Source organism: Vombatus ursinus, unplaced genomic scaffold (genome assembly GCF_900497805.2).
Source record: "Vombatus ursinus unplaced genomic scaffold, bare-nosed wombat genome assembly UNPS02001287.1, whole genome shotgun sequence".
In the NCBI taxonomy this organism is placed as follows: Eukaryota; Metazoa; Chordata; class Mammalia; order Diprotodontia; family Vombatidae; genus Vombatus; species Vombatus ursinus.
Window position 1 is genome coordinate 5350853 of NW_020941065.1, and position 23677 is coordinate 5374529.

General features: G+C 40.9%; 1 protein-coding gene across 1 annotated transcript in view; it reads left to right on the forward strand.

Annotated features, from left to right (window-relative positions):
• Window positions 1–18833, forward strand: part of RNFT2 (ring finger protein, transmembrane 2) — a 72052-nt gene extending 53219 nt beyond the window's left edge. Inside the window, exons 7-10 of the mRNA XM_027865325.1 lie at window positions 12452–12601; window positions 14276–14341; window positions 15900–16001; window positions 18145–18833. Coding sequence (XP_027721126.1) covers window positions 12452–12601; window positions 14276–14341; window positions 15900–16001; window positions 18145–18279 — 453 coding nt within the window. The 3' untranslated portion in view covers window positions 18280–18833. The remainder of the gene's footprint in view (window positions 1–12451; window positions 12602–14275; window positions 14342–15899; window positions 16002–18144) is intronic.
• Window positions 18834–23677: the final 4844 nt, after the last annotated feature.

Here is a 23677-nt window from a genome sequence, read left to right on the forward strand (position 1 = left end):
CAGGGAATAGCAGAGCTGGGAGGGCCCTTAGATCAGGTAATAGCAGATCTGGGAGGGTCTTTAGAACAGGAAATGTCAGACCTGGGAGGAACCTTGGAACAGACAATGTCAGACTTAGGAGGAACCTTAGAATAAGGAATGTCAGAGCTGGAAGAGACCTAAAAAATTGAGAGCAAAGGCCCTAATTTTATAGATGATGAAACTGAGGCCAAGAGAAAAGAGTTGATTTGCCCAAATTTTCAGCTAGTTAGTGGGGTAAGATCTTTCTAGCAAAAATCTGCAATCATTACTAATTGATTTGACCCTTTCAAAGAGCCCCACTTAATATAGTACTAAATTAGTTCTATTTCCAGTAATTCTCCTGTATTTGGAGAAACACAGAATCTAAGATTTTGGAGGGACACCTAGCCAATCCTACACAAGAATCCTTTCCACAACCCTTTCACAAATGAGTAGTCATTAAAACTCTCCTTGAAGACCTCCAAGGAAGGGGAATCCACTGTCTCCTAGGACATTCCATTCTCCTTTGTGCTATTTTTAGAATATGTTTACCTATATTAAGCCTAAATCTGCCTCTTTGCAACTTCTACCTGGTTCCCTCTAAGGCCAAGTAGGACAAATAATCCAACCCCTTTTCCATATGGCAACCTTTAAATACTAGAGGATGCTATCATGACCCTGGGAAAATCACTTAGCCTCTCTCAACTTCAGATTCTTCACCTGTGAAATGATATGGTTGTATTCAATCACCTCTTAGATTCCTTTCAGTTATTAATCTGTGAGCCTATGAACCCGTATTTGTACATAGGGACTTTAAGATACTGAGAAGTATGAATATTTCTTAATATCCCCCTTCAGAAGTTGCCATGGGTTAGTCATATCTAATTTTCCCAACACTTTCTTAAGCTCTATGTTTTCCATCTCCCCATTCTATATCTCTTAGCCCAAGTTTAGAATTTTACAGTTATCCCTGTTGAGTTTCATTCATACATTCAAAAATGAAATTAATGGTTTTGCCCTGTGTCATTTTTTTTGCATCCTGGTATTCACCATATTAGTTGTCCCTACTGGTTCCAAGACATCTGTAGATTTAGCAAGCCAGTCTTCTGTGACTCTGTCCATATCATCAAAGTTTTCAACAGAACAGGGTCAAACATAGACCCCTGAGGTACTCCAATAAAGACTTCCCTCCAAATTGGCATCAACCTATAAGTGCCTCCTTGTGGGGCATGTGATTCATCAGGTTCTGAATCTAAGTAACCATTTTGTCATATAGCCTGCATCTCTTCATCTTGTCCATAAGGATAATGTGAGAGACTTGTTTAGTTGCATTGATGAAATCTTAATATATTCTTGTCTACTAGTATAATAACCCTGTCACAAAAAAAGGAAATTAGGTTAATCTGACACAGTTATTCTTGAGGAAAGCCATGCTGTCGTTTAGTAATCATGACTTTCCTTTCTAAGTGCTCACAAACAAATCATCTTTTCCATGATGTGCTCCAGAATTTTGTTGACAATCAAAGTCAAATTGAATTTAGTTTACAATTGATAGATTGTGCCTTCTTCCTTTTTTGATGATTGGGATAATTTAACCTTTTCCTACTTTTACAGTATTTTTCCTTTTCTTCAGTGTTTCTCAAAAATCCTCAAGATCAGTGACCCTGGAGTCAGAGAATCTAAGTTCCAGCTCCAAGTCTGCTACCATTTTACTGAAGTTGCTTATGGGGCTAGAGACTGGAGAGAAATTCACTTCACTTGTTCAGAGTTTTTGTTTTAAAAGGGATGAGTCACCAGGTGCCTTGGGATATAGTTCATCCAGACCCAGTGGTCTGAGCTCATTGGGTACAGGTAGATACTGTCAGTCAATCAGCAAACATTTAGTAAGTGCCTACTATGTGCCAAGATACAAGGAAAAGCAGAAGATGGTCCCTGCTCTCAAGGAGTTCATCATCTAATGGAGAAGTCAACATGCAAACAACTATGTACAAACAAGGAAAAAAGAAATAATCAACAGAGGGAAGGCACTAGAATTAAGAGGGATCAGGGAAGGCTTCCTGTAGAAAGTGGGATTTTAGCTGAGACTTGAAGGAAGCCAAGGAGAGACTGTCTTACCATCTCTTTACTTTTCTTAGGTTTCTGCTCCATCTTCTGTTCCATCCTTCTTCTTCACAGACCATTCTTCTTGGAAGGGAAGGCAAAAAGATTGAGAGTTGATACTAGTTTACTTATCAAGCTCAGGATTTTTTAATAAATCATTTTTTTAACTAATGGAAGCTAGGAAGGCTTGTAGGAGCTGATATAGAGTGAAGAGGGAAGGACCAGGAAGACAATTTATATACAAAGACAATAATGTTGTAAAAAAAAACAATTTTGGGGCATCTAGGTGGCACAGTGGATAGAGCACCAGCCCTGAAGTCAGGAGGACCTGAATTCAAATCCAGCCTCAGATCAAACACTTGACAATTACTAGCTATATGACGCTGGGCAAGTCACTTAACCCCAATTGCCAAAAGCAAAAACAAAACAAAAAACAAAACAAAACAAAACAAAAAACAATTTTGAGAAGGGAGAGAATTTGGAACTCAAAAGTTTTAAAAACAAACGTTAAAAATTGCTTTTACATGTACCTGGGGAAAAATAAAATACTAAAAATAAAATTTGAAAGACTTAAGAATTCTGATCAACCACAGTTCCAAACAGCCCATGATAAAAGAATATGCCGCCTTCTTTCTGATAGAGGGGTAAGTGATAAACTCTGGGTACAGACTGAAACATTTTTTGCACATGACTAATGAGAGAATTAGTTTTGTCTGACTATACATACATGTTACAAGGGTTTTGTTTTTCTTTTTCAGTTGGGGGAAGGAGGAGAAAGATAAAGTGGATTTCAATTCAAAGAAAAAAATAATATTTAATTTTTCGAAATAATATTTTCAAAATAATTTTTAAGAAACTGACGGAAGGGAGGTACAAAGTTAAGAAGAGACTTGACCTAAGGCTAGACTTGGAGTCTCAGAGTACAAAGGAACCTCAGATGCCAACCCACAAACACAGCAACACTCCCCCATCCCCATACAACATCCCAGGAAAATAGCCACCCAGGCTATGCTAGAAGATCTCTGGGGATGGGAGACTCATCATCTTCAGTGTCAGCCCATTAGACTTCTAGACAGCCCTTATTATTAAGGATTTCTTCATTTAGAGCCCATCATCTCTTCTCCAGGCAAATCACCTCCTTCAAATTATTCTCGTGTGGCTCTTTCCCCTTTTCATTCCATTTTTTAAAATGTTATTTTTATTCTCAGTTTTAAATTCTTTCCTGTCCCCCACCAAGTGAGACGGCAAGAAATGATACCCATTATACATATGAAACCATGTAAGACATATTTCCACATTAGTCATGTTTTGGGGGGAAGCAAGAAAAATAAAGAAGGGAAAAATATTTTTCAGTCTGCCCTCTGAGTCTTTCAGATCTTTATTTGGAGGTAGATAGCGTTTTACATCATAAGTCCTTTTGGAATTGGGGTAGATCATTGTATTGATCACAATTATTACGTCTTTCACAGTTAATTACTTTTCCAGTATTGCTATCAGTATGTACAATGTACTCTTGGTTCTGCTAACTTCACTTTGCATTAATTCATATAAGTCTTCCCAGATTTTTCTGAAACCACTCCCTTCATCATTTCTTACAGCACAATAGTATTCCATCACATTTATATACCGTAATTTTTTCAGTTATTCCCCAACTGATGGACATCCCCTTCATTTCCTATTCTTTGCCACCACAAAAAGAGCAGTTATAAACATGTTATATCTATATATCTATATCTCTATCTCTCTCTTTATGTATATATAGGTCCCTTTCATTTTTTCTTTTATTTCTTTAGGGTTGTTGGTTGTTATTTCTTTAGGGTTGTTTGTCCTTCCTTCTCAAAGAGGACCACAACATCAGGAAGGTGATGCCATGACACACAAGTGAATTAGATTTAAGTGAGGGAGGGCTGTGCAAGGTCACCAGGCTCACTTTCTCCTCTAGATCCTCTAGTCCAGTGGCCAGATATAGATCAGGACAACTGAAGATGGCCCTGGATGCAGTGGGAGACCTTGGTTTTTTTTTTAAGTTAAGGTCTTTAATAGTTCTCAGTTAGACTGAGGCAATGCCCAATCAGCGATTAAGGCTAGGTAGAAAATGAGGCAGAGAGTGACTGCTTTTACCTAGTCAGAAAAAAAAAGATCAGTCTGGGAGAGGAAAGAACCTCAGAGTTTCTGGCCAAAACAGAGACAATTGCTATTCAATCTGAGCCAATCAGGGCCCAAACAGGCCAAAGCAGGACTTGACCTAGGACCTATTGCTGCTCAATCAGTGAGGGCTAGAGTGATTTGGGTTTAAGGCATGATCCTTAAGAAAGAAACCTAGCCAGTAAACTCAAAGATATCTTGCAAGGTTTCAGCAGTCAAAATTTACATTCCTATGTGGACAGAGGGAAGGGAAGGAAAGGGAAGGAAGGAAGGAAAGAAGAAAGAAAAGAAGGAAGGAATGAAGAAAGAAAGGAAGGAAGGAAGAGAAAGAAAGAAAGGAAGAAAGAAAGAGAAAGAAAGAAAAAAGGAAGAAAGGAAGAGAAAGAGAGATAGAGCTGTGTTGCCCAACTGGCCAGTTCCAGTTGGGTCCCCAGTGGGGCAGCTCCTACTATCACTCACGGAGTTGTTGTTTCTTCTTCATTCTCGAAGAGGACCATGACATCAGGGAGGTGATGCTGTGACATGCAAGTGAATTGGATTTAAGCGAGGGAAGACTGTGGAAAGTCACCAGACTCACTTTCTCCTCCATATATATCTGGGTCCAGTGGCAAGATATAGATCAGGATAACTGGAAATGGCCCTCTCTTTTTAGCAATATTGCTAGGTCAAAGGGTATGCATAATTTTATATACTTTTGGGCATAGTTCCAAATTGTTCTCCACAATGGTTGAATCAGTTCACAACTTCACCGACAGTGCATTAGTATCCCTATTTTTCCACATCCCCTTCAGTATTTTGTCATTTTCCTTTTCTGTCATGTTAGCCAATCTGATGGGTGTGAGGTGGTACCTCAGAGTTGTTTTAAGTTACATTTCTCTAATCAGTAGTGATACAGATCATTTTTCACATGGCCATTGATAACTTTGATTTTTTCCTCTGAAAACTGTCTATAACCATTGATCAGTTGTGAAATGGCCCCTTTAAAAATTTTTTTTAATTTAAAATTTAAAATTATTTTAAATTAAAATTTTTAAAATTTTGATTTAAAATTTTTATTTATATTTAAGATATATTTGAGAAATAAGACCTCTATCAGAGAAATTTGCTGTAAAAAAATTTTCCTCTGGTATCTTGCTTTTCTTCTAATTTTGGTTTAATTGCATTTGTTGTGCAAAATCTTTTTAATTTTATGTAATAAAAATGATACATTTTACCTCCTGTGAAAAATATAGTTTGAAATCTTATACTATTAGGCATCCTTCATAATTTTTTTTTATTGATTCCCTTGATATCCTTGGCCTTTTGTTCATCCCGATGAATTTTGTTATCATTTTTTCTAACTCTGTAAAGTTAATTCTTCATTGGTTTGATTGATATGACACTGAATATGTAAACTAATGGAAGTAGTATTGTCATTTTTATTATGTTGGCTTGGCCTACCCATGAGAAATTAATTTTTCTCCAATTATTTAGATCTTTGTGTGGAGTATTTTGTAATTGTGTTCATGTAGTTTCTGTATGTGTCGTGGCAGGTAGACTCCCAAGTATTTTATGCTGTCAGCAGTTTTTTTAAATGGAATTTCTCTTTCTGTCTCTTCCTGCTATGTTTTGTTGGTAATTTATAGAAATGCTGATGATTTGTGTAGGTTTATTTATATCCTGCAATATTGCTAAAGTTGTTAATTGTTTTGACTAGTTTTTTAATTGACTCTCTAGGGTTCTCTAAATATATCATCATATCATCTGCAAAAAGTGATGTTTCCTTGTTGCCTATGCTTATTCCTTCAATTACTTTTTCTTGTCTAATTGCTATAGCTAGTATTTATAATACAATATTGAATAATAGTGTTGATAGTGGACATCCTTGCTTCACCCCTGATCTTATTGGAAAAGCTTCTAGTTTATTCCCATTATAAACAATGCTTGCTCTTGGTTTTAGATAGATACTATTTATCATTTTTTAAGGCTCCATTTATTCCAATGCTTTCTAGTGTGTGTGTGTGTGTGTGTGTGTGTGTGTGTTTTGAAATAGGAATAAGTGCTACATTTTGTCAAAAACTCTTCATCTATTGATATAATCACATGATTTTGTGGGTTTTTTTATTGATATAGACAATTATGCTTATAGTTTTCCTAATATTAAGTTAGCCCTGCATTCCTGATATAAATCCAGCCTCGTCATAGTCTATAATCCTTGTGACATATTGCTGTAATTTCCTTGCTATTATTTTATTTTAAATTTTTACATTAATATTTGTTAAGGAAATTGGTCTTTAGTTTTCTTTCTGTTTTGGTTCTTCCTGATTAAGGTAGCAAAACCATATTTAACTCATAGAAGGAATTTGGGTAGGACTCCTTCTTTACCCATTTTTTTTAAAAAAAAGTTTATGTCATATTGTTCTTTAAAATTTTTCATAGAGTTCACTTGTAAATCCATTTGGTCCTGGGGTTTTTTTCCTTAGGGAGCTCATTTATGGTTTGTTCAATTTCTTTTTCTAAAATAAGGATATTTATGTATTCTATTTCCTCTTCTGTTAACCTGGACAATTTATATTTTTATAAATATTCACCCATTTCATTTAGATTGTCAGTTTTATTAGCATATAGTTGGGCAAAACAGGTACTAACAATTGGTTTAATTTTATCTTCATTAACTGCGTATTCCCCTTTTTCATTTTTTATGCTTGTAATTTGTTTTTTTTTTCTTTTTTAAATCAAATTATTCAATGGTTTATCTATCTTATTGTTTGCTTGGTTTGGTTTTGTTGTTTTTTGGGGTTTTTTTGTTTGTTTTGTTTTGTTTTGTTTTTTACAAACTCAGCTACTAGTTTTAGTTATTAGTTCAATTTTTTTTTGCTTTCAGTTTTATTAATCTCTCCTTTGATTTTAAGGATTTCTGTTTTAGTATTTATTTGAAAATTTTCAGTGGTTTTTTTTTAGGGTTTTTTTTTAAGTTGCCTGCCCAGTTTGTTGATCTGCTCTTTCTCTTCTTTATTGATGTAAGCATTTAGAGATATAAAATTTCCCCTAAGTACCACTTTCACTACATCTCACAGATTTTGGTATGTTATCTCATTGTCATCCTTATCTTTAATGAATCATTGATTGTTTCTATGATTTGTTCTTTGACCTATTTGTTCTTTAGGATTAAATTACTCAGTTTCCAATTAATTTTTAATCTATACTTACAAGGCCCTTTACTGAATGTAATTTTTATTGCATTATGGTGCAAAAGAAGGTGCATTTAATATTTGTTTGTGAGGTTTCTATGCCATGAACAGCTGAGAAATAGTTATATTCCTTTCTATTCCCATTCAGTATTTTCCAGGGGTTTGTCACATCTAATTTTTTAAAAAACTCTATTCATTTTCTTAACACCTTTCTTGTTTAATTTATGGTTCAATTTATCTGAGAGGGGCAAATTGAGGTCCCCCACTAGTAACCCATTTGACTTTTCCTTCAAGAATTTGGATGTTATGCCATTTGCTGAATATATGTTTATTATTGACATTAATTCATTGTCTATGGTACCTTTTTAGCAAAATGTAGTTTCGCTGCTATCTGTTTTGATCAGGTCTAGTTTTACTTTTGCTTTGCCTGAAATCATGATTACTATATCTGCCTCTTTTACTTTAGCTAAGGTATAATAAATTCTGTTCCCATCTCTCATTTATATTCTGTGTATGTCGTTCTATTTCAAATGTGTCTCTTACAAGAGACAAAGAACATATTGTTGGATTCTAGTTTCTAATCTATTATGCTATCCTTTTCTGTTTTATGGGTTAGTTCATCCCATTTACATTCACAGTTGTGATTGCTAACTGTATTTCTCTCCATCCTATTCACTTCTATTTATATTTCTTCTTTTTTTACCTTGTTCCTCCCTCAAAATTCTATTTTTCCTCCCTTAATTTACTCTCCTTCTTATCATTCTCCCCACTCAATCTTAGTCCCTTCCCCTCCTACTTTCCTGTCAGATAAGATGAATTTCTATGCCCAGCTGTGCATATACATACATACATACATATATATGTACATATATATACATACATACATACATACATATACACACACATTTTTTTCTTCCCTCTTTGAATCATTTCAGATGAAAGTGAGGTTCAAGTGCTACCTATTCCTGCCCCCCACCATTTTTCTTGCATGCCTCTTTTATATGAAATAATTTTCCCCATTCTTCCTCTCCCTTTTCCCTTTTCCCAAAGCATTCCTTTCTCACCCTTTCATCCTTTTTTTGAAATCATCCCAACATGATAGACTCACACTTATGTTCTCTATCTAAGTAGACTCCTAACTGCCCTAATGATGATAAAGTTCTTAGAGGTTACATATATCATCTTACCATATAGGAATGGTAAACAGTTTAACCTTATTAAGTCCCTTATGATTTCCTACTTATATTTACTTTTTTACTCTTCTCTAGGATCTTATGGTTGAATGTCAAATTTTCTATTCAGCTCTGGTTTTTTTCACTGGGAATGCTCAGAAGCCCTTATTTCATTAAATGTACATTTTTTCCCATTCAGGATTATACTTAATTTTTCTGGTTAGATTATTCATGGTTGTAATACTAGCTCCTTTGCCTGCTAGAATATCATATTCCAAACCTTTCACTCATTTTTGGTGGTGGCTGCTAATTCTTGTGTGATCTTGATTGTGCCTTTATGGTATTTGGATGTTTTCTTTCTCTGCTTGCAATATTTTTTCCTTGACCTGGGAGCTATGGAATTTAGCTATAATATTCCTAGAAGTTTTCATTTTGAGATATTTTTTCAGGTGGTGATCAGCAGTTTTCCTTTATAATTTCTTGAAATATGATATTTATGTTCTTTTTTTGATGATGGCTTTCAAGTAATCCAATAATCTTAAATTATCTCCCCTTTTCCTATGAGATATTTCCCATTTTCTTTTATTTTTTCAGTCTTTTGACTTTGCTTTCTTGTTTTTTGATGTCTCATGGTGTCATTAGCTTCCACTTGAGCAATTGTGATCTTTAATGAGTTATTTTCTTCAGTATTTTTGTACCTCTTTTACCACACTGTTATGCAGAGTAGCTAGGTGGTACAGTGGATAGAGTACCAGTCATAGAGTCAAGAAAGTCTGAGTTCAAATCTAATCTCAACCACTTATTGTCTGTGTGACACTGGACAAGTCACTTGACCTCTGTTTGCCTCAACTATAAAGTGGGAATAACAGTAGTACTTACCTCTCCTGGGAGTTGTGAGGAACAAATGAGATAATATTGCTGCTTAGCATACTGCCTGGAATATAGTAAACTCTGTGTGTGTGTATGCTATTGTTGTTATTATCATTATCATAATTACTATTATTTTTGCCATTAGAAGTTCTTTTCTAAAGCAAAAATGCCTCTTCCTAAGCTGTTAGTTCTTTTTTTCAATTTTCTTGCATCATTCTCATTTCTTTTCCCAGTTTTTCCTCTGACACTCTTTATTTGATTTAAAATTGTTTTGTTCTTTTTTTAATTTCTTTTGTTAGGTCTTCTGGGGTTTCTTTTTGGGCTTGTGTCCAATCTGCATTTTTCTTTGAGGCTTTACTTGTGGATGTTTTCAAGTCGTTACCTTCTTCTGAGTTTTGTTTCTTGAGTTTCCCTGTCACCACAGAAGCTTTTAGTTGTCAGGTTCTTTTGTTGATGTTGTTTGCTCATTTCTCCAGCCTATTTCATGACCTTGGAGTTTATTTTGGAGTTGGGCTTTGCTCACCTCTGCAGGGGGTATGGCTGGCCGGAGTTTCTGTATTTCATGGTCTCCTGATGCTTTCACAGCTCACTGGGGGCCTATACATTTTTGGTGTGTCCAAGGTGGTATGTTGTAGGGAGAGGTCTGGTCACTGCCCTCCTATTCTGGTCCTTACCCAGATGCTCCTTTCTTCCCTAGAACTTCAATCCAGAACTGGGTGATGAGCAGCAGAGTCACCAAACAGCCCCCATCCTGCTCCCAACAGGGGTGCCTGGGATCTCTTTGTGATCAGAGGTTCAGCCCACCACCGTCGCTTCCCAGCTGCTGCCACTTCCACCAGCTAGCCTCCACCCCAGTGTCTACAAACTTCTCTTTCTGTCTTCCCAAGCCGCCCTAGACTAGAAAAATGACTCACTGTGACTTTCTTGGCTTTCCTACTCATAATTCAGTTTGGCATATTACTTAAGATTTTTTTTTTTTTTTGGAGAAAATGTGTTGGGAGAGCTCAGCAAAAAATGCTGGCTTCGGGGTGGTTAGGTGGCACAGTACATAGAGCAGTGGCCCTGGAGTCAGGAGGACCTGAGTTCAAATCTGACCTCAGACACTTGACACTTCCTAGCTGTGTGACCCTGGGCAAGTCACTTACCCCTGATTGCCTCACCAAAAAAAAAAAAAAATGCTGACTTCGTTCTGCCATCTTGGCTCCACCCTTCCACAGCTTTCTTTTCAATATAATCTGATCCATTTTAAAACCTGATATCCCAGAAAATGTAGGCATGAAAGTGTCCCAGTGGCTTAAAGGAGGAAGAGACCTTGGCAGGCAACTAAGTGCAACTCACGTCTTGGGAAAATACCTTCCACAGTGTACTCAACAAGTACTCATCCGTTCTTTACCTGAAGACCTTCGGGAAGAAGGATCTCACTACCTCCGAAGGAAACCCATTCCACTTTGGACTAATCCTCAGGAATTTTTTCAAGACATCTAGCTAATATTGGCATCTTGGCACCATCCACCCATTGTTCTGCCCTCTGGGGCTAAGAGGAGCATGGCTCATCCCTCTTGCCCATGACAGCCCTTCTAAGATTTGAAGAAAGTTTTCCTGTTCCCCCTACGTCTTCTTTTCTTCAGGCTCAGTACTTCTAATTCCTTCACCTGACTCTCATATGGCATGGTCTTTCAAGACCTTTCACCATCCTGATGCCCCTTTTCTGAACAATGTAAATTCCTAGTGTGAGATCTAGAAAGTTTGAGAGACGTAGTTTCTGGGTAATTAATCATTTTATTAATAATGCTAGTATTTTATAATAAAAGAGGTCAGTAGATCTTTCAAATGCCAAAGAACCTCATCATGGTGGGCTCACAATTTACATGCTCTTGGAAAAGGAGGTGTTCCTGAGGGTGGCAATCAATGCCGATTGGCTAACCTATTGGTAATGAGTAAATGAATATCATAATGAGATGTGGGCTCATTCTAATGAGGGTCTTGGGGGTACATGACTTGGATCACCCAAGTGTTGTTCAAAGAGACTTATCAGTGTACATATCAAAGAGGGAATCCAGTACTACCCCAGACCTGTCTGACCAAACACAATGAACAGGAATTCACCAATTCTCTCAGCCTGGCTGAGTAAGTTTTTCCCAAGATTTTTTATAATGGATGATTTCTGCATAAGGAAGTGAAAAACCCTTTAATTCCAATTCAATAATTGGCTATTAATACAAGAAAGAAATAACCATTTCTCTCACTAGTCAACCTCTTTTCTCCAACTTCCTTCTTTCTCATTTTTCTGCCATTTCTCATATAATCTCAGAACTGAAGTCCCTTTATCATTGTCATCAATCATCGTCATTAGTAATAACACTCACATACTTAAAGGATTAGTGATTTTGCCAGTGACTATTCCTGTTACTGATGCAAGTTATAACTCATCTACTCATTAGTAGGAATACTCTGAGAGTTGCTGGCACCTGTTTCGTCCAACCTGGTGGTGATTCCCTCCCAATTTAACTAGGTTGGCCCTCAGACAACAAACCAACACTTGATGTTATTCTGGTGGAAATCCCACATGCAGTTGGTTCAACAGGGACCATAAACTTTTGATATAGTGTCAAGTTGAAATAGCAGCATCCCCTGGAAGGAAGAAGAACCCCATCTCACACACACACATACACACACACACACACACACACACACACCCTCTACTAGAGGGGTAAGGTTTCCACCCCCCTGAAATGTGATCTAAATGCCTGCTCCCTTCACCTTTTGATTATTCCTGGGCAGCAGGCAGCCGCCGGGTGAGGGCAGTGGGCAGGGATTGCCTCTCCCTGACACTAGTCTCTACCCCCATTAAGGGCCTGCTTAAGTGCTTCTAGATACTGATTAATGGCCTGTGAAGGGCTCGGAGCATCATTATCGTGGGTGCCCAAGCCCTGCTGACATTGCCCTTTGGGTCTTTAACAGTAATCATAATTTATGCCTCTGATGTGATTACAGGGCAAGTTCTATCTGGTGATTGAAGAGCTGAGCCAGCTGTTCCGGTCACTCATTCCCATCCAGCTGTGGTACAAATACATCATGGGAGATGACCCCTCCAATAGCTATTTCCTAGGAGGGGTCCTCATCATCCTTTACAGCCTTTGCAAGGTAAGGTGGGCCATGGGGAGGAGATTTCCCATAACAGTAGAAACATATGGTTCTTCTCCAGCAAGGAAGGAGGGGGAAAAGCCCCCACTGGATCATTACCATTATCTCTTGCCTATGAAGTGGACCATATGTATAGTGCCCAGGAATCAAATTAGTCTAAATTAGTCCATGACACTGTGCGCTCCATATTTTTGCTTAACCTCAGAGAGCAAAGGGTAGAGAGAAAAGAATGTTATTGGTGGCCATACATGGTAGGGATTTCTGGTTTGGATTTTTTTCCCTAAACTACTATAAAATTATGGTCCATGAACTGGACCGTTAATTTCATTAGCATAGGGAACTCTCAGTGGAGAACTCCTACCACTGCAGGTCAGCACTTTCTCTGCAACTTAGAGAAATGCTCAGAGCACCTAGATGTTAAGTGATTTGTCCAGGGTCTCGTGGCTAATATGTGTCAGAGACGCAACTTAAACTTAGGTCTTCTTGACTTCTAGGCTTGCTTTCTATCTACTATACCACAATGCCTCATCTCTCTCTAGGTTTATCAAGTGTAAGATGATTATGGTTTCCCCACTGCCCCTCACACTCTTTCAAATAGTAACAGAGAACTGAGAGACATGATTTCTAACCTCATTTCTGCTACTCGGTCACTGTATAACTTTGGAAAATGGACATTACCCCTCTGAGTGTTTTCTCATCTGGAAAATGACAGAGTTGGACTAATTTGTATAATATCGTTAGAATACAGGACTCAAGAGATTACTAATGGGTTTACATCAATCATAGGATCATCGGTTTAAAGCGGAAAGGGACCTTAAAGAACATTGACTTCACCCCCCTTATTTTACAGATGAGGAAACTGAGTCCTAGAGAGATTAAGTGATTTGCAAAGGTTTCACAAGTGTCTAAGATGGGATTTGAACCTAAATCTTCCTAACTTCAAATCCCTGATCTCTTGGAGTTTCCAGCTCTCAAGAGACTGCTGTGTGGATTAAATCAAACAAGAGACAATAAGTAAGCATTAATTAAGCATCTGTTATATATGTGTGTGTATATGTATATATATATATTATATATATATATATATATAGGTGCTTGGATCACCAAGATTAAACAAAACAGCCCCTGCTTTCAAGAAGGTTAATGGGAAGGGGGAGGGGCAACAACATCTACTCAAATGTAAAAAAATGTATAAAATATTTTAATACATAAATATTTTTATATTTGCTTTATGTATTTTATTATCTATTATTTTATTATAATATACAATATATTTATATAAAATGCATTTTATATATTTAATATATAAATAAATATTTTAATATATAATGAAAATATACAGCACAGAGTCAGTATGAATGAGGTAATGTGTTTGGGAGCCCTTTGGGAAGTAGTGAGTGCCAGCCACATGGGAGACATCACAGATGGAAATGACAATTTCTTTTCCTAAAATCGAGGGCCATTATGGAACCTCTACACCTTGTGTGTTAGACAGTTTGCACTTAGGATTACAGATGTGGTACTGGAAGGGGCCTCGTCTACATTTTCAATGGAGTCTTTAAGTGGAGTCTGATTCCCTGCCCCACCCCTGGCCCAGGGCTGGTGGATATAGTTGGGATGGAGCATCTCCTTTGGGGATGGAAAACAGTTGGTCATCTGACTCTCTCCTTTCAGTCATTTGACATCTGTGGCCGGCTGGGTGGAGTAAGGAAGGCCCTGAAGCTTCTCTGCACCCCTCAGGTGAGTCATATTCAAACAAAGGTCCATAAAAAGTTGGGTGGTCAACTGAAGAAGATTCAGGTGCTCCCTCTCTTACAATGCCCCTAAGAAGTTTATAAGGTTCAAGAAACATTGACGTTGGTCAGAGAAGGCTCTGGGTCTCTTGTTAACCAGCATTTATGAAGCACTTCCTGAGTTCCAGGAGCTGTGATAAGCCCTAGATGTAGGTGTATATTCTAGCGGAAGGAGGAAACATGTCAGCTCCAGCTGGCAGTGGGGGAGAGTGAGTGAGTGGGGAGAGGGGCGAGATACAACAGCAATAATAACAGGCATCTGTTAGGTGCCTACTATGAACAGAGCATTCCTGGGGGAGGTACAGAGCTTGGACAAGGCATAGTCTCTGCCTTCATGGAGCTTACAGTCCAATAGGAGAAAAAGATACAGTATAGATGCTGTTACATACAATATTACATGATAACTCAGTTATGTAGCATTACATGATAATGTAATGTATCTTTAGGAGTTACAAACCAAAATGGTGGTGCCATAGTGCATAGAGCACTGGGCTTGGAATTAGGAAGACTTATCTTCATGAGTTCAAATCCAGGCTCAGACACTTTCTAGCAGTTTGACCCTGGGCAAGTCACTAAACCCTGTTTGCCTCAGTTCTTCTATAAAATGGGCTGAAGAAGGAAATGGCAAACCACTCCAGTATCTCTGTCAAGAAATACCCAAGGGGCAGCTAGGTGGCGCAGTGGATGGAGCACTGGCCCTGAAGTCAGGAGGACCTGAGTTCAAATCCGGCTTCAGACCAAACCCTTGACACGTATTAGCTGTGTGACCCCGGGCAAAACACATAACCCCAACCGCCAAAAAAAAAAAAAAAAAAAAAAAAAAAAAAAGAAATACCCAAGGGGTGGAGGTGGGGGTCATAAAGATGCAGACACGATTGAAACGACTCAAAAACAATAAATATGAGGTCTGAGGAAGGAAGAGTGTTATCAATCAAAGGGAACAGAGGAAACTTTCTGTAACAGTGGGCTTGGAAGGGATAGAGAGGCAGGCAACAAGCAAATCAGCCAATCAATAAGCATTTACTAAGCATCAACTATGAACCAGGTACTGTGCTAGGCACTGAAGACAGAAAGACAAACGTGGAACAGTCCCTGCCCTCAGGGAGCTCCCAGTCTATCAAAGGAAACAGCACATTCACATATAAGTAAATTCCAAATATATACAAAGTCACTTCAGGAATGGGCTATGACCGAGGGAATGGGGGAGGGGTCAGGAGAAGCTTCCTGGTGGAGAGAGCATTCAGGCTCTGCTTTGAAGGAAGCCAGGGATTCTGAGTGTTAGAGGTGAAGAGAGAGAGCCTTTTAAACATGGGAATTAGCCCACACAGAGGTTGGGAGATGGAGAGGGAGAGAATTCCGGTCATTCACTCAGCAGACATTTATTAAGCGCTTACTTTGTACCTGGAATCCAGGCCTGGAGAAGAACCTGTGCCCCATGCCTATGGGCAGGATCCTATCTTTAACTATGAAAGCCAGGCACCTCTTTCCCCTTCTTCCCCGTATAGAACTATGGAGTTCGGGCTACAAGCCAGCAATGTGCTGAGGCTGGTGAGATCTGTGCCATTTGCCAAGCTGAGTTCCGGGAGCCTCTGGTCCTGATGTGCCAGGTGAGTGAGGGGTCCCCTGTTCCTCATCTGGGAGGGACCGAGGGAGCTGAGGAACCTTAGACTTTCTTAGTGAGAAGAGACCTCAGGAGCAGAGCCCACCATACCTGACCAGGAATCCCCTTTATACCATCCCATAGATGTGGTTGTCCAGCCTCTGCCTGAAGGCTTCCAGTAACCTCCCCAATCAGCCCATCCCGCTGTCGGCCAGCGTGTCTTGTTAGGAAGTTTTTCCTGACATCATTGCTAAACCTGTCTCCCTGCAGCTTCCCCCTATGGCACTGGGTCTGCCCACTGGGGCCAAGCCTAACTAGTCTCATCCCTCTTCCATGTGACAGCCAGCCATTGGAAGGGCTGTGTGAAGTCACAGCCTCTGGGGCCCTGGGTCATGTGGAGGAGGCGGTTGATGACTTTGCCCAGGCCCCATGGGGATGGTGGTCCAGATTACCAAGCCCCAGAGCACCTGGGGAGGAGGAGAGCTGTGGTTCAGAGAGCTGCCTGTGGTCACAGGTCACCTACTGCAGGAGCTGCTAAGCCTCTTAGCCATTCCCCAAGCGTGGCCTGCTTCATGCCTTAAAAAGGGAATGTCGATGTCCCCTCTTGCTTAGGACGAGCAAACTGAACAATGTCTTCCAGGAGCCCTAGTAGATTAATTCAATATTCCACTGTTAACTGAATAAGCATTTATTAAGTACCTACTCTGTGCCAGGCACTGTACTAGGCCATCAGATACAAAGACCAAGAAAACATTCCCTGTCCTCAAGAAGCAGCCATTCTCTTAAGGGAAGTGCGGTATATGTATACAGGGGCATAACTAAAACATTACACAAAGTAAATGTAATTTCTGGGGGAGGGGGCATCAGGATGGTCTTCCTTTAGAAGACAGTACTTAAGATCCTAGATTTTTATTTATTTTATTTTTTTTAATTTTTTTTTTTTTTTGGTGAGGCAGTTGGGGTTAAGTGACTTGCCCAGAGTCACACAGCTAGTGAGTGTTTTGTATCTGAGGCTGGATTTGAACTCAGGTCCTCCTGACTCCAGGGCCAGTGCTCTATCCACTTCGCCGCCTAGCTGCCCCCAGGATTCTAGATTTAGAGTCCAAAGAGATCCCATGGGCCATCTAGTTTAACCCCCTCATTTTACAGGTGAGGGAACTGAGGCAAACAGGGTGAAGTGACTTGCCCAGGGTCACACAGCTAGTAAGTGTCTGAGGCCAGATTTGAACTCAGAAAGATGAGTCTTCCTGACTTCAGGCCCCAGCACTCTCTATCCAGTCTACCACCTAGCTGCCCAAGGGCATACCTACATACATTGAAATCACAGATCCTTAAATGTAAAATGTATGCCTTGTCTCCTTATTAGAATATAAGCTCCCTGAAAGAAGTGACAATTTTTTTGTTTGTTTCCTTTGAATCCGCAAAGCCTAGCATCTCTGACCTGTCTTCAATTTCCCCTTCATATGTTGTCTTCTTCCACTAGAATGTAAGCTCCTTGGGGGCAGGATTGTCTTTCTGTTTGTGATCATATTCTTGCACTGTAAACTCTTTTTTTTTTTTTATAGTAGGCCCTTAATAAATACTTGTTGACTTGACTAGCACAGTGCCTGACATATAGTAGGTGCTTAATGAAAGCTCACTGGATTAGTTTGCTTTGCACGTAAATTTAGCGTCATGACAGAGTAGAAAGAGCTATGGATTTGTTATCTGTAGACCTGGGTTCAGATTCCAGTTCTGCTATTTTCTTAACCCATATGGCCTGGTGCAAATCATTTCCATTCTCTTAGCCTCCGTTTGCTCTAGAAAATGAGAGTTGGATGAGAGGTCCCAAAGGGTCCATTTTGCAGCTCTAAATCTAGAATCCTATGAATGTTGTACCCCCACCCCCACAGCATCCAGCCCAGTGCTTTGCACACAGTAGGTACTTAATAAAAGCTCAGTAGATGTTAAGAATGATTCCTATTGTGTGAACTTGGGTGACTAGAAGGATGATAGTGCCCTCAGTGGAAGTGAGGAAGCCAGGAAGAGGGGGTAGTGTGGAGCAGAAGGTACTAAGTCATGTTTTGGCCGTGTTGAGATGTTTGAGATGCAGTGGGAGCACCGAGGTCCACAAGGCAGTCCTCCTTTCACTGTGCTCCTTGTCCTTGCAGCATGTCTTCTGTGAGGAGTGTCTCTGCCTTTGGTTCGACCGGGAAAGGACCTGCCCTCTCTGCCGCTCGGTTGCCGTGGAAACCCTGCGATGCTGGAAGGACGGTACCACTTCTGCCCATTTCCAGGTGTATTAGGTCAAAAGACTGTCGTGGTGGAAAAGTGGAAGAGATATTGGGAAAGGTCCCCAGATCTCCATCACACATCAGTCTTTTTGAGTTGGTTTGTCCCCAGCATGGCATCCTGTCCTTGGCCACACTCCGTGAATGCCAGGCTGGTGAACAATTTCTAGTATGGGTATGCTCTGTGGGGCTTTGTTCACCCTGGATCCAGAACTGAGATCCTCACCTGAACTCCCTTCTCCATCCTCCCCTTCCTTCTCTTCCATAGGCTGATGAAATCCCCTGACCTTGACAATATCCTCATCCCTTTTCAACCAGGACCCCTAAGTCAGCCCTGAAGAATCTGACACAGTTACATCCATTGCCCATCTTCAGCTTTTCCCACCCCTCAGAAAGTAGTAGATAATCTTGGTCACCTAGCTGTAGTCCATCCCCATCTAGGTGGTGTGGTGAATAGACCACTGGAATTGGAGTCAGGAAGAACTGAGTTTGAATGCTACACCAATAGACACTAACTATATAACTCTGGCTAAGTTAATTAGTAGCTAGCATATAACCTCTCAGAGCCTCAAATTTCCACATCTGTACGATGGGGATAATAATACCACCTACCTCACAGGGTTGTTGTGAGGATGAAATGAGATAACTTTGTAAGTACTTTGCAAACCCTAGAACTCTATGTAAATGCTTCTATTAGTATTAGTTGTATCAAGATGACCTGGCTCCTGGATAGGGTTGATGGTTTGGGCTATCATCTGGGTCATTGGAGAGAGGAGCAAAAATGGACACAAATGTTGGAAACCTAAGATTTGCATGAAAAGAAACCCTCCTTCCGTTTATTCCATACTCAGCATTGTCCTACACGCTGGAGGTGGTGGGGTCTGCCTCCAAGAAAATGCTGGATAGCCATCCTGTCAGAGATCCTGTAGTATGGATTCTTGAGTAGGTCAAAGTTGAAGTAGATGGCCTTGGGGGCCCTGTGCATCTCTTAGATCCTAAAAATGTAGTGATTCTGAGAAACTCTAGAAAGCCCTGTGGTCCACAGGCTGGGAGGGATAACCACATTCAGGGATGGGGTAGGCAACCTGTCTCCTGGATGTAGACGGTTCTCAACGTCTCCACCACCACATACAGCTTTGTCCCCTTTCTCACACTCCTCCTTTCTTCATCTCCCATCCTCTTTCTTCCTCTGCCTTCTCTCCTCTTCCTCTCTCCCATAACTGCCTCCTATTCATATGTGAACCACCTTGTATTCGTATCATTTATGTACTGATATGTGAACATGTTATTTCCCCATTAGGGTGTAAACTTCTTGAGGGCTGGATTTCTGTATTCCCAACACTTAACAGAGTTGCTTGTTGACTGACTAACCATTCCCCTTGCCTGTGCCTGCCAGGGCCATCCATAGGCATTACTTCATCCTCCTGGTGGCCCTGAGGGCCAAAGAGATAATGCATATTCTGGATTTATATACCCTCTGGGATGTGGGGTTATGGCACTGAGCCCAGTCTTACTTAGGTTTCTCTAACTTGTTTTATTTTTTATTTTGGCTAGGCAATAAGGTTAAGTGACTTGCCCAGGGTCACATAGCTAGTGCATGTTATGTGTCTGAGGCCAGGTTTGAACTCAGGTCCTCCTGATTCCAGGGCCAGTGCTCTATTCACTGCGCCACCTAGCGCCCTGGTTTTTCTAACTTATGCTATGAAGCATATTTGATTTTCTTTTCTACTCTCCCTTTGAGAGAGATCCTGGCTTAGTGGCTAGAGAATAAGCCTTAGAATCAGGAAGACCTGACTTCAAGTCCAGCTTGGATAGATACTTGATTTATGGCCATATGTAAGTCAAGTTGCATCTCATGGCTCCCATTCTATAAACAAATTGCAAAATTGTAATTGCAAAACTTGCCAGTGTGCATCAGTGCAGGGAATTTCCACACTAGATATTCTCTACTTCAAATGATATGATAGGTCCAATCAAGTAAAACCCTTCCTTCCAGGTTCTTCCCCAGCCAACCTAGGACCAGAAGATCTGAGATGTAGGGCTAAAGGAGGTTTCAGATGCCATCTAATCTGACCCCTCATTTTAAAGATGAGGAGACTGAGGTCCAGAGAAGGTCACAGCAGCTGTGAATTTGAACCCAGGTTCTCTGACTCCAAATCTAGCTCCTTCTACTACCTGTACTATGCGGCATATTCCACAGAGAGACTTACAAAAGAAAACATCTAGACTCCCATTTCTATTTTTTGATATTATCTTATTTTTATTGATTTATAGTTCAGTCGTCTGAACTTTCTGTGTCTGACTTTCTGTGACCCTATTTGGGGTTTTCTTGGCAGATATACTTGAGTAGTTCACCATTTCCTTCTCCAGCTCATTTTACAGATGAAGAAACTGAGGCAAACAGGGGGAAGTGACTTGCCCACGGTCACGTAGCTAGTAAGTGTCCAAGGCCAGATTGGAACTCAGGTCTTTCTGACTCCAGGCCCAGTGCTCTATGCACTGCGCCACCTACCTGTTCCATTTTTATTGATAGATTTTGTTATTACATCACCTTCATTCCTGAATATATCCCTCTTCCTCCACTACCCAGAAAAGCAATTCAGCAAAACCAGCTAATACATGAAGCATGTACACTGTTTCTCATCCACACCCCGCACCCCAACCTTTGCAAAGAAGGGAAGGAGATGCATTTTCTCCACTCTTCTCCAGGGTCAAGCTTGATCTTTATAATTACACAGCATTCCATTTCAGAGTTTTTTGTTTTGTTTTGGGTGAGTTTTTTTTGGCCTTTCTCACATTTCACTTTGTATAGTGACCACAAAAGCCCCAGGAATCCTCTGCCTATCCCTCTGTGGTCTCTTCTATGCCAACCATCTTGCTCTCAGCCTGGGCTGTAGCACCACTCGCTGATGCCAAAGCTCAGGAAGTGTGTAGGTTTTCAGAGAAGGTGGGGGAGGGAGAGCAGCCTGTCTGGTTAATAAGCTGATTATCCCACAGTCCTCAGGAGCGAGGCCGAGCGTCTTGCTGTCATCAAGCGCCCAGACGGGATTATCTGAGCGCTTCCATCCCAACAGCCATGGGGCATTTCTTGGGGCATGGAGCGAGCTGGGACCTTTTCCATCGCTCAACAATTTTGGCGTTTTCCCGGCTCCCAGAGAGAGATCACCTTCCAGGGCAGCGTGGCATCTTTCATGCTCTGTTACTATGGAAATAGCTATGATGTTCAAATCCCACTTGCTCAGATAAACAGGCAGGAAGGAAGGCACCTGAGGGAGAGGCTGCTCCATCTATGCATCTCCTTCTCTTCTCTTTCTATTAGCCTTAAGGAAGAAAACCAAAAGCAAGCAACAGGGGGCCAGGCAACCGGTTTATCATGAAAATTTCCCTGCACGCAGACACAGCAGAGGCATGGTAAATTAGAGCCCGGGAAGGCTTATTAGCAGAGGCCGTGTGTGATCTAGCAGAGAAAGCGGTTTGGGGAGGCATCAGGGGACCCCAAATTGGGTTTCTAGCTCCCTTCACTCAGTGCATGATCTTGTAGAAGCCCTGAGGCACTCTCTTTGCTGGCAAACTGAAGCATATGGACGGGGGATGAGCCCAGGAGAGAACACAACCTTTCCTACACGGGCAGAGGGGACTCGTGGTGAATCGACGTAGCCGGGGACCGGGGAGAAACCTCCCCCGCCTCTGTCGTTGGCTCTCTGGATTTGTCCCAGTGAGTAGCCCAGTTCTCTGAATCAGGTCATTGGATAAGAACGCCACGGTCTGGAGGATCTGATCCCCCAAAACACAGTCAGCGGAGAGGTCCCAGAAGGGCACTATCGGTCCCTACCTGGGAAGAGCTGGAGGGGACCTTGGAAGTCACCTGGTCCAACACCTTCATTTTACAGAAAATAAGACCCAGACCTTGGAGTTAGAGTCAAGGGACTTCAGAGGCTGTTTAATCCAACCCTCTCTGTTTTATGGAAAAAGAAACAAACCCAGGGAACTTTTTCAGGGTCTTAAGAGGTGGGATTTGAACCCAGATCCTCTGGTTGCAGATCTCTCACCCTTTCCACTATAGCATGCCAGCTCCTATAGTGGGTTTTACAGATCTCTAGATTTTGAACAGGAGGACCTCAGAGACCACGGAATCTAATCCCTTCATTTTTCAGAAAAGGAAACTGAGGCCCGGGAAGGTGAAAGTGATTTGCCTGTGGTTGTGAAGTTAGGTGAGGAGCATAGGTGAGATTTGAACCGAGCTCCCCCTGTTGCAAACCGAGCATTCTTTCCAGTAGATCGCTCTGTGAACATGGCAAGAACTCCCATGAATATAGTACTTTTTTTTTTAAGTATGTGTGCAAGTTTGCAAAACGCCTTCCTTCCTGCCTCCTTATAGAGTGCATTGGGCAAGTCTAATTATTGCCATTTTACACATGAGACTTGGGGCCTATGGAGGTGACGTGACTTATCCAAGGCCACACAGCTTAGTAGAGAGGAATCCTAGGTTCCTAGATCTAGAACGCATAGAAGCTTGGAGACCCTTAAGTGTGCCCCTTCCTCAGTTTACAGATGAAGAAAATGAGACACAAAGGTTAAGTCACTTGCCCGGGATACCACAACTAAGTAGATAGTACATGTTACTGCATTAAGTAGTACATTAGTAAATATTAAAGGCAGGACTTGAACCCAGAGCTTCCTGAGTCCAAAGCTGGCTTTTTGTCCAACACCATGCTGTTGAGCATGAGCATATTAAGAGCACCATCTTTTGAGATCTGGGGGATCCAGGAAGGTGCCACACGAGGAGGTACTTAGAGGATGGATGCATAGACTTTTAACAGGTAGAGATGAGAACTAGGCTTTTCAGAATGGAGCAACCGCTTCTCAGGGGTGGTACAGCATTGACGGACTTGCTGAGTGGCAGGTCTGTGACTTGGTATATCCCAGGCACTTTCAATAGCGTACATGTCCTTTTAGTGGGGGCATCTCTTTGACTCCTTCACCAGACATCTGACAACAGCTGTTACTGCGGTACAGTGGATAAAGCCCTGGGTTAAAATCCTGCCTCTGCTGCTGACCAGCTGTGTGACCTTGGACCAAACACAACTTCTCTGATGGAGGGGGCAGCCAATCGGCAAAGATGGCCAATGATGGGAACACTTGGTGTTGGAGGGGTTGTTCAAAGACAGGCATGTTAGTGCCCTGGGAATAGAACTATGAATTGTTCAATCCATTCTATAATTTTTTTTATTATTTTCTTTTTTTGGCTAGGCAATGGGGTTAAGTGACTTGCCCAGGGTCACACAACTAGTAAGTGTCATGTATCTGAGGTCAGATTTGAACTCAGGTCCTCCTGCATCCAGGGACAGTGCTCTGTCCACTGCGCCACCTAGCTGCCCCTATTCAATCCATTCTAGAAAGCAGTTTGGATGTA